This window comes from Cherax quadricarinatus, chromosome 16 (genome assembly GCF_038502225.1).
Source record: "Cherax quadricarinatus isolate ZL_2023a chromosome 16, ASM3850222v1, whole genome shotgun sequence".
NCBI lineage: Eukaryota > Metazoa > Arthropoda > Malacostraca > Decapoda > Parastacidae > Cherax > Cherax quadricarinatus.
In genome coordinates this window covers 47,525,424-47,543,532 of record NC_091307.1, presented here as the reverse complement: position 1 = coordinate 47,543,532, position 18,109 = coordinate 47,525,424, and the positions used below count along the sequence as shown (strand labels likewise).

The 18,109-nt window shown below is 39.0% G+C and overlaps 1 protein-coding gene across 1 annotated transcript in view; it reads right to left on the bottom strand.

Annotated features, from left to right (window-relative positions):
- Window positions 1-18,109, bottom strand: part of LOC128688807 (glutamate receptor ionotropic, kainate 2-like) — an 83,588-nt gene that overhangs the window by 17,772 nt on the left and 47,707 nt on the right. Inside the window, exon 9 of the mRNA XM_070085666.1 lies at window positions 12,944-13,034. Within this exon, the coding sequence (XP_069941767.1) occupies window positions 12,944-13,034 (91 nt within the window). The remainder of the gene's footprint in view (window positions 1-12,943; window positions 13,035-18,109) is intronic.

Below are 18,109 nucleotides of genomic sequence, written 5' to 3'. Positions count from 1 at the left end.
ATTTATATATATATATATATATATAAATATATATATATATATATATATGTCGTGCCGAATATGTAAAACTGGTTAATTAGCAAGAACTCATTTAAAATTAAGTCCTTTCTGAAATTTTCTCTTATACGTTTAAAGATATATTTTTTCATTAATGTTAATGTAATTTTTTTTTAAATTTGCACCAGAAGAATCTTAGAAAACTTACCTAACCTTATTATAACAAGAACAATTTATTTTAGCCTAAACCAGATAAATATATTTTAGATTTGTTTACAATAATTTAATACTAACCTAACACAGTGAAATATATTTTTTTCGTTAGGTTCAGAATGATTTTCGCGAAATTATTGCATACACAAATTTTCACTTGTCCTATATGGCAAGATGAGCGTTGCTATTTAAGCCAACAACGCAAATTGTGCTTATTCGGTACGACATATATATATATATATATATATATATATATATATATATATATATATATATATATATATATATATATATATATATATATATATATATATATATATATACATGTATATATATATATATATATATATATATGTATGGGGTAGGTTTAAAAATGTAGTGTTAGAGTGTTCAGCAGAAGTTTGTGGTTACAGGAAAGTGGGTGCAGGAGGGAAGAGGAGCGATTGCTGGAATGATGATGTAAAGAGAGTAGTAAGGGAGAAAAAGTTAGCATATGAGAAGTTTTTACAAAGTAGAAGTGATGCAAGGAGGGAAGAGTATATGGAGAAAAAGAGAGAGGTTAAGAGAGTGGTGAAGCAATGTAAAAAGAGAGCAAATGAGAGAGTGGGTGAGATGTTATCAACAAATTTTGTTGAAAATAAGAAAAAGTTTTGGAGTGAGATTAACAAGTTAAGAAAGCCTAGAGAACAAATGGATTTGTCAGTTAAAAATAGGAGAGGAGAGTTATTAAATGGAGAGTTAGAGGTATTGGGAAGATGGAGGGAATATTTTGAGGAATTGTTAAATGTTGATGAAGATAGGGAAGCTGTGATTTCGTGTATAGGGCAAGGAGGAATAACATCTTGTAGGAGTGAGGAAGAGCCAGTTGTGAGTGTGGGGGAAGTTCGTGAGGCAGTAGGTAAAATGAAAGGGGGTAAGGCAGCTGGGATTGATGGGATAAAGATAGAAATGTTAAAAGCAGGTGGGGATATAGTTTTGGAGTGGTTGGTGCAATTATTTAATAAATGTATGGAAGAGGGTAAGGTACCTAGGGATTGGCAGAGAGCATGCATAGTTCCTTTGTATAAAGGCAAAGGGGATAAAAGAGAGTGCAAAAATTATAGGGGGATAAGTCTGTTGAGTATACCTGGTAAAGTGTATGGTAGAGTTATAATTGAAAGAATTAAGAGTAAGACGGAAAATAGGATAGCAGATGAACAAGGAGGCTTCAGGAAAGGTAGGGGGTGTGTGGACCAGGTGTTTACAGTGAAACATATAAGTATAAGATAAGTATAGATAAGGCTAAAGAGGTCTTTGTGGCATTTATGGATTTGGAAAAGGCGTATGACAGGGTGGATAGGGGGGCAATGTGGCAGATGTTGCAAGTGTATGGTGTAGGAGGTAGGTTACTGAAAGCAGTGAAGAGTTTTTACGAGGATAGTGAGGCTCAAGTTAGAGTATGTAGGAAAGAGGGAAATTATTTCCCAGTAAAAGTAGGCCTTAGACAAGGATGTGTGATGTCACCGTGGTTGTTTAATATATTTATAGATGGGGTTGTAAGAGAAGTAAATGCGAGGGTCTTGGCAAGAGGCGTGGAGTTAAAAGATAAAGAATCACACACAAAGTGGGAGTTGTCACAGCTGCTCTTTGCTGATGACACTGTGCTCTTGGGAGATTCTGAAGAGAAGTTGCAGAGATTGGTGGATGAATTTGGTAGGGTGTGCAAAAGAAGAAAATTAAAGGTGAACACAGGAAAGAGTAAGGTTATGAGGATAACAAAAAGATTAGATGATGAAAGATTGAATATCAGATTGGAGGGAGAGAGTATGGAGGAGGTGAACGTATTCAGATATTTGGGAGTGGACGTGTCAGCAGATGGGTCTATGAAAGATGAGGTGAATCATAGAACTGATGAGGGAAAAAGAGTGAGTGGTGCACTTAGGAGTCTGTGGAGACAAGGACCTTTGTCCTTGGAGGCAAAGAGGGGAATGTATGAGAGTATAGTTTTACCAACGCTCTTATATGGGTGTGAAGCATGGGTGATGAATGTTGCAGCGAGGAGAAGGCTAGAGGCAGTGGAGATGTCATGTCTGAGGGCAATGTGTGGTGTGAATATAATGCAGAGAATTCGTAGTTTGGAAGTTAGGAGGAGGTGCGGGATTACCAAAACTGTTGTCCACAGGGCTGAGGAAGGGTTGTTGAGGTGGTTCGGACATGTAGAGAGAATGGAGCGAAACAGAATGACTTGAAGAGTGTATCAGTCTGTAGTGGAAGGAAGGCGGGGTAGGGGTCGGCCTAGGAAAGGTTGGAGGGAGGGGGTAAAGGAGGTTTTGTGTGCGAGGGGCTTGGACTTCCAGTAGGCATGCGTGAGCGTGTTTGGTAGGAGTGAATGGAGACAAATGGTTTTTAATACTTGACGTGCTGTTGGAGTGTGAGCAAAGTAACATTTATGAAGGGGTTCAGGGAAACCGGCAGGCCGGACTTGAGTCCTGGAGATGGGAAGTACAGTGCCTGCACTCTGAAGGAGGGGTGTTAATGTTGCAGTTTAAAAACTGTAGTGTAAAGCACCCTTCTGGCAAGACAGTGATTGAGTGAATGATGGTGAAAGTCCTTCTTTTTCGGGCCACCCTGCCTTGGTGGGAATCGGCCAGTGTGATAATAAATAAAAAAAAAAAAATATATATATATATATATATATATATATATATATATATATATATATATATATATATATATATATATATATATAATATATATATATATATATATATGTACACGGTTATAGAGGGGCAACTGATTTATCGGATCATTATTTAGTTGTAATTACAGTTAGAGTAAGAGGTAGATGGCAAAAGAGGAAAATGGTAACAATAACCAAGAGGGAGGTGAAAGTGTATATTAGAATGTGAGGCAGAGGTTTGTGGTTATAGGAGGGTGGGTGCAGGAGGAAAGAGGAGTGATTGGTGGAATGATGAAGTAAAGGGTGTGATAAAAGAGAAAAAGTTAACGTATGATAGGTTTCTACAAAGCAGAAGTGTTATTAGAAGAGTAGAGTATATGGAGAATAAGAGAAAGGTGAAGAGAGTGGTGAGAGAGTGCAAAAGGAGAGCAGATGATGGAGTGGGAAAGGCACTGTCAAGAAATTTTAATGAAAATAAGAAAAAAAAAATGGAATGAGTTAAACAAGTTAAGAAAGCCTAGAGAACGAATGGATTTGTCAGTTAAAAACAGAGTAGGGGAGTTAGTAGATGAGGAGATGGAGGTTTTGGGTAGATGGCGAGAATATTTTGAGAAACTTTTAATTAAATGTCGACGAGAAAAGGGAAGCGGTAATTTCATGCCCTGGCCAGGGAGGTATACCATCTTTTAGGAGTGGAGAAGAACAGGATGTGAGTGTGGGGAGGTGCGTGAGGCATTACGTAGAATGAAAGGGGGTAAAGTAGCTGGAACTGACGGGAGCATGACAGAAATGTTAAAAGCAGGGAATATATAGTGTTTGAGTGGTTGGTATTTTTGTTTAGTAAATGCAAAAAAGAGGGAAAGTACCTAGGGATTGGCGGAGAGCATGTATAGTCCCTTTATAAAAAGGGAAGGGGGACAAAAGAGATTGTAAAAAATATAGAGGAATAAGTTTACTGAGTATACCAGGAAAAGTGTACGGTAGGGTTATAATTGAAAGAATTAGAGGTAAGACAGAATGTAGGATTGCCGATGGGCAAGGAGGTTTCAGAGTGGGTAGGGGATGTGTAGATCAAGTGTTTACATTGAAGCATATATGTGAACAGTATTTAGATAAAGGTAGAGAAGTTTTTATTGCATTTATGGATTTAGGAAAGACATATGATAGAGTGGATAGAGGAGCAATGTGGCAGATGTTGCAAGTATATGGAATAGGTGGTAAGTTACTAAATGCTGTAAAGAGTTTTTATGAGGATAGTGAGGCTCAGGTTAGGGTGTGTAGAAGTGAGGGAGAATACTTCCCGGTAAAAGTAGGTCTTAGACATGGATGTGTAATGTCACCATGGTTGTTTAATATATTTATAGATGGGGTTGTAAAAGAAGTAAATGCTAGGGTGTTCGGGAGAGGGGTGGGATTAAACTATGGGGAATCAAATACAGAATTGGAATTGACACAGTTGCTTTTACTGATGATACTGTGCTTATGGGAGATTCTAAAGAAAAATTGCTAAGGTTAGTGGATGAGTTTGGGAGTATGTCTAAAGGTAGAAAGTTGAAAGTGAACATAGAAAAGAGTACGGTGATGAGGGTATCAAATGCTTTAGAGTTTAGATGAAGAAAAATTGGATATGAATAACAAAAAAAGGCAAAATACCGTGACTGGAACGATACACAAATAGCCCACACATAGAAGAGAGGAGCTTACGACGACGTTTCAGTCCGACTTGGACCATTTACAAGGTCACACTAGCTTACTTTCAAGCTTACTTTCCGCCAGACTAACACTCTTCGCACTAATCTCGCTCATACCTCTCCTCCCTCTGTAGGTGTTCCTGGTGTCTACTCTATTTCTTGCTCCTCCTGTCCTCTTCAATACTTTGGAGAAACTGGTCGATCTCTTTCTGACAGACTTAGGGAGCACAAAAATAGTGTTAGGCTTGCCGACACGAACAATGCTCTGCTCTGTCACGTCAGAGATCACAGCCATCCTATTGACTGGTCTTCCGCTAATACTGTCTTCCCTACTTCCAACTCTAACAGTCGCCGTCTAGTTGAATCCTCTCTAATACACAAATTTCCTTCTATGAATCTTAGTCCTGGCATGTCCAGTGTGGGTAGATTGGTAAAGCACTGCGTACCTTGTTCCAAGTTTCTTAGGTTCGAGTCTCCTTCAGCCAGAGATCAGTGTTTGTGTATATTTAGCCTGCTCTTGCGAATTCCTTGCATTGTTAATATCTCTAGTAAGGCTGATGCATGCAGGGGATGAGATGAAAAGCTGTCAGCCTTCTCCCTGAAAGCTGGCTGCCTTGGATCAAAGTCTAGCCCAAGCTGGACTACAAAGTATTGTCCAGTGTGGGTAGATTGGTAAAGCACTGCGTACCTTGTTCCAAGGTTCGTAGGTTCGAGTCTCCTTCAGCCAGAGATCAGTGTTTGTGTATATTTAGCCTGCTCTTGCGAATTCCTTGCATTGTTAATATCTCTAGTAAGGCTGATGCATGCAGGGGATGAGATGAAAAGCTGTGAACATTCTCACTGAAAGCTGGCTGCCTTGGATCAAAGTCTAGCGCAAGCTGGACTCCAAAGTATTGTCCAGTGTGGGTAGAATGGTAAAGCACTGCATACCTTGTTCCAAGGTTCGTAGGTTCGAGTCTCCTTCAGCCAAATATCAGTGTTTATATATATATATATATATATATATATATATATATATATATATATATATATATATATATATATATATATATATATATATATATATATATATATGCAAAGCAACCACTGTGAAAGAATAGAGAAACTCCAAGCGCTTTCGTGACTACTCACATTATCAAGGAACAATGAAAGTAAACCATAAAAGGAAGGTATATAAAGGGGTAGCCCTCACCTCACTATCAGATCCCACAACAAAGAAACACCTGACGCGAGACTCATAAGAAAGGGAACACTGCAGCAGGCCCGCCGGCCCAACTAGACAGGTCTTTCACACAACCCACCAACAAACTATTCTATCCAAGAAATAAGAATTTTAAAAATTATTATTTGTCCAATGTATTATTAAATTCTTCACAAATTCTATTAATTATAAATGAATCTAATTTATTTAAACCAAAGGAAATATTCATATTATTGTCAAAACTGCTTTTTATGAAACAAGATTCAATTATATTCCTGTCGACCATGGACTTGCTTGATACTACTTTCTCAACTTTTTGAAAATCAATTGGATGGTTAAAATCTCTTACATGAATAAATAGAGCATTGGAATCTTGTCCAGTTCTAATGCTATATTTATGTTGTTTTTATCTTAGTTCGAGATTTTTACCAGTTTGACCGTAATAAACTTTATCGCAAAGTTTACAAGAAATCTTATAGACATATCCATGAGCATTTTGGGGGGAATTCTTTATCAAAAGTTTTTTTTACTGTATCAAGATTTTTTAATACAACTTTAATATTAAAAGTCTTAAGAAGAGAAGGCATATCAACCAAGTTTTCATGGTAATGGAGAACCAACATATTTTTAGTTGAATAAGGCTGGTTGTCCCTTTTTGGATTTAAAAAGTATTTCTAGCAACTTCAAAAGATTTATCAATTACATTTCTTGGGTATTTCAAATCATTACCTATTTCATAAATTTTGGATATTTCCTCATCTATGAACTCAGGACTACAAATTCGTAAAGCTCTCAAAAACATTGATGAGAAAACAGACAGTTTGACTCTATCTTGATGCGAGGAATAATAGTGGACATAGGAACAGTTATTTGTAGGTTTTCTGTAAATTTTAAATTTGAATTCATTATTACCCTTAATAATTAAAACATCTAGAAAAGGCAATGAGTTATTTTCTTCAAATTCAACAGTAAAGTTTATAGAGTGGGCTAAGCTATTTAATTTGCCAAGAAAATGGTGTATATCTACATTTTTGGGCATAAGACACAAAATATCATCAACATATCTGAACCATTTAGCTCTATGATGGTAGGAACTGGTAATGGTAAATCATAATTAACGAGTTCTTCAGATAAGAAACTTAATAAATCATCAACAGGAACTTTCTTAAACAAGGAAGTAACATCAAAACTAACCATGTTAAAATCATTTAAGTCAGTCAAGGAGCTTAAAATTATACGTATTAATATTTTTTGTTGATGAATAGTTAACATGAACTTAGTAAAGTGATTGTGTATTAGTTGGAGGTGTGTGACTTAGTTCTGGTAAAGTCTCATGACATGGTAAATTTTTTTGTGCTTATGGCTTATATTTATTGTCAATATGACAATTATAGGTTTTGGTGTATGTCTTAGTTATGATGTGTGTGTCTTAGTTGGAAGTGAATGTCTTAGATTTAGTGTGTATGTCTCATGTCTTAAATTTGTGATTGAAATGTATAACTTGTGGGTGTCTGTGTATTATTTTTTATTTTTGGTGGTTAAGATATGTTATAGTGCTCATGTTATGTTATAGATGTTGGTGGAAGTGTCGTGGTATTTTTGTGTATGTCTTATTTTTGTGCGAATGTTTAAAAAATAAGTGTTTTCAGTGATCATAGTAGTTTTGAGATGAATGGTCATAGATTTTTGGTGATCTTGGTGAAGAGTGTTGATAGATGATGGTAAACATGATATGGAATTGGTGATCGTGATTTTTGTGTGAATGTTTAAAAAAAAATGAGTGTTTTCTGCGATCTTAGTGGTGGGGTCATAAAATCTGGTAATCGTCTTGGTTATAGTGTTCTTAGATATTGTGGGTACAACAGGTTGAAACAAGGTGGGTTGGGTATGATGTGACCACCAAGTAAACACAGATGGGAGTGTGACGTCACTGGAGGTGACCTCTCCGGTCCTGTGGGGTGTGACATCGTGTGTTTGTGGTAGTGAGGTGAGTGCGCTTAGATATTGTCAAATATGATTTTTTGTGTGAATGTTTATAAGAAATGAGTGTTTTCTGTGGTATTAGTGGTTTTTGAGGTAAGTGAATACGGGCGTTTGTTGATGGTGGTTGTCTTAGATTTATGTGTGTACAAGATATGTTTTCAGTTGATGGTGATCATGTACTAGGAGTTTGTGTATTAGGTTTGTGTTCATGCTTTTTTTTATGCGCCAATGGGGAGGGAGTTCTTGGTTATAGTGATCTGAGGGGATTTCTATAAAATGGGTGTTAGTTGGTGGTGTTGATCTTAGTTTCTGGTGATTTTTAGTAGAGTTTGGGCAGTATTCAGTGGTGTTTTGGTAGTATTCAAAGGAGTTTGATGATGTTTTTGGAGTATTCATATGTAAATGTTGATCTTAGTTTATGGTGATTTTGGTGGTGTTTTGACTGAATACAGTGGTGTATTTCGGAGTATTCAAATGGGTTTGATGATGTTTTTGATGGTGTTCAAATGATGTGCAAGAGTATTTTTGAAGGTGTTCTGGGAGTATTCAGTGGTGATTTGGGGGGTGTTCGAAAGATGTTTTTGGAGTATTCATGGTAATTGATGGTATTTTTGGTAGTGTTCAAAGTAAAGTGAGTTGTCTGTGTGTGTTAGGTGGTCATAGAATTTTGTGAATAACTTGGTTACAGTGATTTTAGCGGATTTGAGATGGGTGATGAGATGCATTTGTGGATGTGAAATGTGATTTTTTTGTGTTTGTTCTGAAGAGGTGTGTTGGGAGATGGGTGAGTGGATGTGAAGAAATGTGGGTGAGATGGAGAGGGGTATGGGGAGGGTTGTATTAGAAATTTAATGAAATATGGGGGGGGGGGATTTTACTGAAAATAAAGGAAATGTGTGAATATTATAAAAGAAATTATAGAAGTGAAAAGTTATGATACATTGGAAAAGATTGGAGGGTGTAGAAACATGTCGCAGTAGTTGGGTAGTGAGATGATTAGTTGTTGTAAGTATAATATTAATTTATGTGGATACAAGGAGATGGGTATGGAGAGGACTTTATTAGAATTTTAGTAATGTAGGGAGGAATGTGCATTACATTTTAAGATTCAATAAAAAGAAGGGCAAAAATTTGAATCGAAAGAGGAAAAATTGTGAATAAATTGATAAGTGATGAGGGTTGTGGGTATTGTTGTCGAACTAGAGATATCGAAAAAGATGTTATAAGTGGGATGTTGTTGTGGGTTGTTGTGACTTTTCTGATGAAATTAGTTAAAACGAGAAAAAATTGTGGGTGGTGGGGTGTTGTGGGTTGTGGGTGTTGTTGTCGAACTAGAGATACCGAAAAGATGTTATAAGTGGGTTGTTGTTATGGGTGATGTAGGTTGTGGGTGTTGTGGGTTGTGGGTATTGTTGTCGAACTAGAGATATCAAAAAAGTTGTTATAAGTGGGTTGTTGTGGGTTGTGAGTGTTGTGGGTTGTGGGTGTTGTTGTCGAACTAGAGATACCGAAAAGATGTTATAAGTTGTGGGTTGTTGTTGTGGGTGTTGTGGGTTGTGGGTGTTGTGGGGTGTGGGTGATGTGGGTTGTGGGTGTTGTGGGTTGTGGGTGTTGTGGGTTGTGGGTGTTGTGGGTTGTGGGTGATGTTGTTGAACTAGTGATACCGAAAAGATGTTATAAGTTGTGGGTTGTTGTTGTGGGTGATGTGGGTTGTGGGTGTTGTGGGGTGTGGGTGATGTTGGTTGTGGGTGTTGTGGGTTGTGGGTGTTGTGGGTTGTGGGTGATGTCGAACTAGAGATACCGAAAAAGTAGTGATTCTGTTATAAGTGTTCGTGTGTGTTTGGATTGTGTTCATGTTTTGTGCACTCATGTTATATCTTAGTTGGAGGTGAGTGTACTCATAGAAATTGGTAATCGTCTTGGTTATAGTGATTTGAGGGGATTTGTGTGAAAATTGGTGTTAGTCTGTGATGTTGATCTTAGTTTATGGTGATTTTGGTGGTGTTTTGACTGTATTCAGTGGTGTTTTAGTAGTATTCAATGGTGTATTTGGGAGTACTCAAAATTATATTTTTGAAGTTTTTCAGAGTTGATTGGAAGTATTCAAAGGTATTTTTGTGAGTATTCAAATGATTTATGAGAGTGTTTTGAAGGTGTTCAAAGTAAAGTGAGGTGTATGTGCGTATTAACTTCGTAATATGTAAAATTGTGACTAGTGAATTAATCGAAAAGTGGTTATAAGTTGTAAGTGTTGTGGTGACTTTTTCTGATGAAATAGTTAAAACGAGAAAAATTGTGGGTTATGAGTGAAAATTGTGAGGTGTTGGTTGGAGTGTGAGGGTTCGGGAGGGTGGGGAGAAGGAGAGAGAGAAGGTTACTTCGTGGGGAGTGACCTGAGATGAAATAGTTAAAACGAGAAAAATGTCTAGACTTGAGGAGAGTGAATCTTTTGTAAAGAAATTATGGATTGTTGTGGGTATTAACGAAAAAACGTGGAACTATTTGGGTTATCCTGAGTTAAGAGTGAAAATGTTTTCCCTATGTTGTATATGAAATGTGTAATACTGAGATGGTGACGACGAAGATGATCCAGAACAAAAAATGCATAGAATTTCTTCAAGAGAAAAATATGTTGATTTTAGTCAATGAATTGTACCTTTTTTCAATGAATTTTTTTTTTTGTTGGATGTATATGAAATGCATTGGTTGTATAATAAATAGTGTTATCCTGCATTTTAAGTTATTGTCTGCACGACAAGATTCAGCCTGTGTGTGTGGTCATCACGTGACGTCACTGACATAGGGGGAAGTCGACAAGATTCAGCCTGTATGTGTGAGGTCATCACGTGACGTCACTGACCGCCGAGTAAACACAGGTGGGGTGACGTCACAATTGTTTAGACCTGTAGTAAGAGAAAGTACCGTACCCCATAGGAGGAGTTCATTTGAATGCTTACCCCCAGAGGGGGGAATCCAAAAACTTGATCCAAGGAGATGGAGTCTTTGTATTATCGAGAAAACCTTGATCCAAGGAGATGGAGGAGGAATATTTGGGGTGAAAGTGGGAGTCCATTTTGAATGCTTACCCCCAGAGGGGGAAATCCAAAAAACTTGATCCAAGGAAGTAGAGCAGGAATATTTGGGGTGAAAGTGGGAGTCCATTTTTAATGCTTACCCCCAGAGGGGGGAATCCAAAAAACTTGATCCGAGGAGATGGAGTCTTTGATTTCGAGAAAAACTTGATCCGAGGAATTGGAGCAGGGAACTTGGGGTGGAAGTGGGTGGTGGGAGGGGTACCCAGAGGGGGGAACCCAAAAACCTTGATCTGAGGAGATGGAGATCATAAGAAATTCGAAAAGAATTTGGGATGGGGGTGAAAGTGGGAAGGAGACCCTCAAAAAAGTTGGTATCGAGAAATACTTGATCCAAGGAGATGGAGTCTTTGTATTATCGAGAAAAACGTGATCCAAGGAGATGGAGGAGGAATATTTGGGGTGAAAGTGGGAGTCCATTTGGAATGCTTACCCCCAGAGGGGGGAATCCAAAAAACTTGATCCGAGGAGATCATAAGAAAATGAAATCCAAAAAAAAAAAATCGAAAAAAATTTGGATGGGGGTGAAAGTGGGAGGGGGAACCTCAAAAATTTGATCCGAGTAGATGGAGAGCACAAGAAAATGAAATTCAAAAAAAATGTGAAAAAAATTGGAAAAAAAGTCGGGGAGCGGGGGCGATCCGGACGACGCTGCAGAAGGCGCTGCAGAAGGCGCGGACGGGCGCGACGGACGGGCGCGAGGGGCGCGGGCGCGAGGTGCGCGGGCGGGCGCGAGGGCGCGGTGGGCGGCTGGGTCGGCGCGAGGGCAGGGCGGGTGGGGGGCTCAGGTGGGGGGGCGTGGGTGGTGGTTGAGGACGAGGTGGTCGAGGGCGAGGTGGTCGAGGGCGAGGTGGTCGAGGGCGAGGTGGTCGAGGGTGAGGTGGTCTCGAGGGCGAGGTCAAGGTCATTAGCATAAAGGTGTGAAAAGGAGACCGCTCAGGAATACAGCGCTCAGCCGCTCAGCCGCACCCCTTTTTCAGGAGGGACCGCTCAACCGCATGGACCGCTCAGCGCATGGACCGCTCAGCCGCAGAGACCGCTCAGCCGCCTTCAGCACTACTTATATCTATCTATCTATATATATATATATATATATATATATATATATATATATATATATATATATATATATATATATATATATATATATATATATATATATATATATATATAAATTCGAGTTAAGTAATATTTGTAAAAGGTTCCGGTTCAACGTGGTGGTGTTTATAAAGTGATGTGGTTCCCTCTGAATTTAGGTGTTGCTTGTATGCTGGTTTTGGTTTGGTGTCAGGCTACATTCTTATTTTTATAGGAAAATGACATGCCACACTAAAAACCAAACCGAGAGTAGCCTCTTTCTTTAAAAACATTAATTTTAATGACACTAATTATTTTTGGGTAATCACAGAAATAATTAAATAACTATTGTTCTGGCAAGGTTACTCTTATACAGCTGAGGTCTCCTAGACGTGACGCTAAGGACAGTAACCTGCTTAGCATTACCAGTTCTTGATTGTTAGCTTAAAATCCATTTATATTCAACAAATACTGAAAAAAATAATTATTGTATTTATTTTGACCCTAAGTCATAGTCAAGATTAGCACTGAACAATAGTATTGCACTCTAATACCTGAGAACAGTCAGCTTCCTCACAACAATCCTCAAGGTACGCTCACTAACCTTAGTACACTCAGGTCTCTCACTACACTCCCGTTTCTCAGTACCTCACTAAGGATATTTTCTTACCTTAGAAGGCTCAACTTTCCTGAAATACTCACCTCTCTTACAGTGTTCTCCCTCAGAATGTTCATCTCTCCAGTACACTCACTTCCCTCTGAAGTTTGAACTCCCCTCTACTACAGCCTCCGTTGTGCTCCACTCCCTCATCTTCATCAATACTCTCACTTTCGCCATAAATTTACAATCTTCAAAACAATCTCCTGTCTTTCTATTTTCAATATCCTCACTGCACTTCACTCTCCTTCATCCTTACGCTGAACTTCGTCACCATCCTCACTACACTCATCTTTCACGCTACACTTTCTTTTCTTCACTACTGTCGTTACACTCACTTTCCTCCCAGCACTTCCTTCCCTGACTACTCACCTCTCTCATCACCATTCCCACCATGCCAGACCATGAACCGTTGCCAAGACTCGTTCCAAAGAATCCATCAGGGGGGCGAACATAAGTGTAACTGAGGTCAGAAAATGGATATATTAAAGTCTGCACAATTTTTTTCTCAGGAAGTCTAAAAGAAAAGAAGAGAGTTTCAAAACATCTCAAAGAAAATGTAAATATAAGTTAGATACATATATAGAGTTGATGGAGAGGTTGAATGAATAGATTTTAATCAATCATTGTAGATTAATGGTTACTTTTGTAGACTAAGAGGTTATTTTTCTTAATTATGTTTGTGGCACACAGATCATGGTAAAACATTGAAAGGTTTGAAACATTTATCCTTCTTGTTGCAATATTTTCGTTTCTGAAAAACTGCATCACAGTTCACCTTTTTTTTTCTTGTGTTATGATTAGAAATATTTCAAAGGTAAACTCGCCTGGAAATGTAAAGTCTCCAAAGTTTACGGAAAAACCACATTTGATTATTTTTTAAGTAGGTACCTGTATTTGCTAATCATTTTCTGTATAAGGTTTCTACTCATATAGAAACATGATCTAATTTCTTTTTTTATTTTTGGCAAGAATGTCGAACCTATCCCTCCAATACCTGTTAATTACCTCATATTTAGGACATAGAAGAGAGAACTTTAATTTACTTAAATTCTGTCTTACTGAAAATCTTAAATGAATGAGATAATGCAATACAGTAGCAATATAGATTGATTTTCATTTCTTTGTTACCAGATTCTAGTTATCATGTACTTTACGTTCAATGGAAAATTAAAGATTACTTATATATTTATTCGAAGTGCTTAGCTCCTGTGGGCCATTTAATACTCAGAGGTGTGGAGGCTTTATCTTATGTTCGTCAAATCTGAGACTGACGCATTTCTCGCAGACAGCCAACTTTAGGGAAAAAATTTAGAGAGACTATCAGTCTTTGTAAAGTGGCTGATTAAATGGACATTGATGCATAACTTCAAGTAAAGCTTGTATTTCAAATTATAAATTGTTTTAATGACGCTTCATCAATAAAATAAAGATATATGTATATTTCGTAAGCAAATTTAAATTTAATACCAATGCTTATGTTGTTTAAATAAGAGATCAGATATTTTTCAGTTTGTACGATCAATGTATTCCTACAGGTTTATGTAAACCATGTTAGGCTAAACCTGCAACTTTAAGGGAAGAATTTCTAATTAAAAATACTCTCATTATCTGAACAACTGTACAGCAAACAGAAACATGCACGTGTGTTAGTAAGTGACGAGGTGTCATAGTGGGTGCATGTGTCAAGTGGTGCTCCACAAGGGTCAGTCCTAGGTCCGATGCTGTTTCTAGTATATGTGAATGACATGACAGAAGGGATAGAGTCGGAAGTGTTCCTTATCTCAGACAGTGTGAAGCTAATAAGGATAATACAAATGGATGAGGAACAGGTAAGCCTACAAGGAGATCTGGACAGACTGCAATCCTGGTTGAAGCTTAACCCTGTGGAGTTTAACCCCAGCAAGTGAAAAGTCGTAAAGTTTGGGGAAGGACCAAGAAGACCGCAGATGGAGTACGGACTAGGAGGTCAAAGGCTGCAAAACCCAATTAAAGAAAAGAATCTTGGGGTGAGCATCATACCGAGCACATTTCCTAAAGCTCACATGAACCTAATAGCGGCTGCAACACATGGGTGCCTGGCAATCCTAAGAATATTGTTTCAACATCTAAGTAACGAGTCATTCAAGACAATGTAAACTGTGTATGTCAGATCCATAATGGATTTGCAGCACAAGTATGGAAGTCACACCTGGTCAAGCACGTCAATAAATTAGAGAAAGTGCATTGGCTTGTAACAAGACTATTCTCGGAACTATGGGAAACTATGAGGAAAGGTTTAAGGGAAATCAATCTGACGACGCTAGAGGGCAGGAGGAATTGTGGACGACATGATAACAACACACATCATATCGACAAGATTTGACAAGGAGAATAGCAACCGAATGTTTCAGAGATAGGACACAGCAACAAGGGGTCACTGCTAAAAGCTGAATACTCAGATGGGCCACAAGGATATAAGGACATATTTCTTTAGTAATAAAGTTGTAGGGAAGTGGAACAATCTGCCCAGCAATGTAGTAGAGGCAGGATCCATACATAGGTTTATGAAGAGGTTCAATAAAGCGCGTGGAGAAAGGAAAAAGTGAACCTAGTATCGACCAGTCAAGAGGAGGAGTAAAGAGCTTTGAATCGATCCATGCAACTAGATATACTCCAGGTATACCACAACTAGGTGAGTACACACATTCATACTGCTAAACATAAACCCAGATGCACACAAACACATGTGCGTTTACAAACACACATATTCATACGTGCATATTCACACATACAAACAAGAAAAAGTGCAATCACACACTCAGACATACACAAAAGACACAATCTTCCCCATTGCAAATCCGTTGCAGTCAGCTCACATACTGATTGCTCGTAATATGAACCTTAGCCGGGTGGAAACTTTGGGCATGTTTCCTTACACCTACTGCCATCACCGACTGCATCATCAACACACCTCCCCACAGAACCCAAAGGTCAGGATGATCCTCCAACAAAGAGTTCGACGCTTCATGCACAATGATAATTTCCAGAGATCAATGATCCTGAGTTTTTTTTTATATTTTATTTAAAAACTTCATGTACAGATATTAATAGGTACATATATAAAAAAATGATCAAGGACAACATCAGTAAAACAATATATAAACACAAAACAATCCAGGCAACATCTGACAGTCTACTATATACAAGTTTTTATAACATATCACAATTTAAGAAGAAATAAAGTTATAATAACAAAGGCCACAAAATGGCTATTAATAAAACTCCTAAAATTACAACCTCAACACAATAATGCTCCAAGCTTAATGACAATCACCCATAATACCACTCTCAACAAATACACCAGACCTACAATATGCCTTATTAAGAAACCTGTGCTGCAACACAGGTGACCCATCATCCCCCCCCCACTCACATACACACATTGAAAACTAACCCTATCACCAACCTGAATAATCATGACATTAATTATCCTCAATTTAGGATTATTATGACACATGTCACTTGAGGAAGCATTATTTACAACCATGAATGGTACAGGACTACCAAAATTACAATACCTTAAATAAGAACAATAATAATAGGTAATTACTACCAAAACTGATGCTGGACCACGTTACAATAAAACAAAAATAACTCAGTGCTTCAAGGAAATAGTGAAAGGAAAACCCTCTCAAGAAAATTCAAATTCAATTGCAATACCAGTGCAAGTGGAACATAATACGCTACCAAAGAAATATACATGTTATATAATTTATAGGTTATACATTAATACATGTTATATATTTAATTTGCTCCTTACACCTTCCCCATCAAGGGAACTAAGCAAAACTTATCTTGCACAACCTCTCATCTGGTCACACACTAGTACCTCCAATCACACCCAACCACATCACTGCATTCCCAAGGAGGTGAGCCCGTTGAAATCCCCGGAACCCCCCCCCCCCCTTTTACCAACCCACTCACCCCGGCAGTTAAAGCCCCTTATAACGCCAATAAATTCCCTATTGTTAGTCCTCTATAACCTTCAGAAAAATACTCTTCCCACCTTTTCCCAAAAATGTCTCTGTTGCGACACAAAGTTCGATAAAACGTCGCCGCCAAAGTCCTTCTCAGCACATCCCCACCCACCTTCCCCCTCATACCCCATAAAACATATATGTAGTCCACGATGACATATGCTAAACCTCTTACCACACTCTCCTCCACACCACTCATATCAAGACTCAACGCTCGCAATACCGCCACACCTTGGCCCCCCACCCTCACCACTACCTTACGCATCCATACCCTGATGCACTCCAAACCTTCACAAAAATAGACGACATGATACGCAGTCTCTTCCCCACTGCATCTGCCACACCCCCCACCCTCAATAACCCTCCTGTCTCGGAGCATCGCTCCCGTTGGCAAAATCCCATGCAGGAAACGGTACATAACCTCACGCGCCCTAGGTCGTATCCTTAATTTACTAAACCTTCGCCATATTACATCCCATGCATACATGGGGTAGATCCCTTCAACCGGCGCCACTACATGTCTCTCTAACAATTTACACAAAGTTCCCACCTTTACTTTTCCTGGTTCCCTGGCTAACATTAAGGCGCGTAACACTGTCTCGCATTCCTTCATTTCCGCCCCTCCATACCATTTCCTCAGGTGAGCATGTACCTTATCTAGCTGACCCTCCCTCCATCCACCTGCACTCATCACTTCCCTCTTAATAAACACACATTTCACGCGCTTTCTCAAGTCCAACAAACCCAACCCTCCCCTACATACCGGCAATGTCACTACCTCCCTTCGCAACCAGTTGCACCCTGAACCCCACAAAAATTTGAACACCATTCTAAGAATACTCGTGATCGCCGTTCCTGTTAACGGCATCACAGCCGAAACAATCCAGACTTTACTATATAGTAATACATTGATGACAATTACACGCTGCCTAAGGGTTAAATGGTGAGGTCGCAGCATTCCCAACCGTCGCTGCACCTGTTCCACCATCCTATTCGAATTGCTAACCCTTGCAGCACTCAGGTCAGCCTCATACATGACACCGCAGATTTTCAGACTCCCGGTCCTCCGCTGCACAACATCACATCCCCACTCTAATCTCTCTGTCCACTCTCCCAGCCCCATGATCATTGACTTTTCCAGATTTACCTTCATCCCAGTAGCTCTCCCAAAAGTGTGTACAACTTCCCCCAAAAGTCCTAACCGTGTCTCCTCACTTGCCAAAATAGTGGTATCATCAACATAGCCCACCAAACCAGGCCACGGCTTCAGCTCACCATCCCTCCCCCCCGGCCTTAGACGATCCTCCACCATCCTATAAAAGGGATCCTGAACACATGCAAACAATATTTGTGATAAAGGACATCCCTGCCGAAGACCCCGCTCCATGTTGACACCCCCCCCCCACACACCCATTGATTTGCACCCTTACCTTCGTATTTGAGTACAGCGTATCCACCCACCCCACTATTTCTTCGCCAAACCCCTGTCGTAGGAGAATATCCCTCAAAGCCTTTCTTT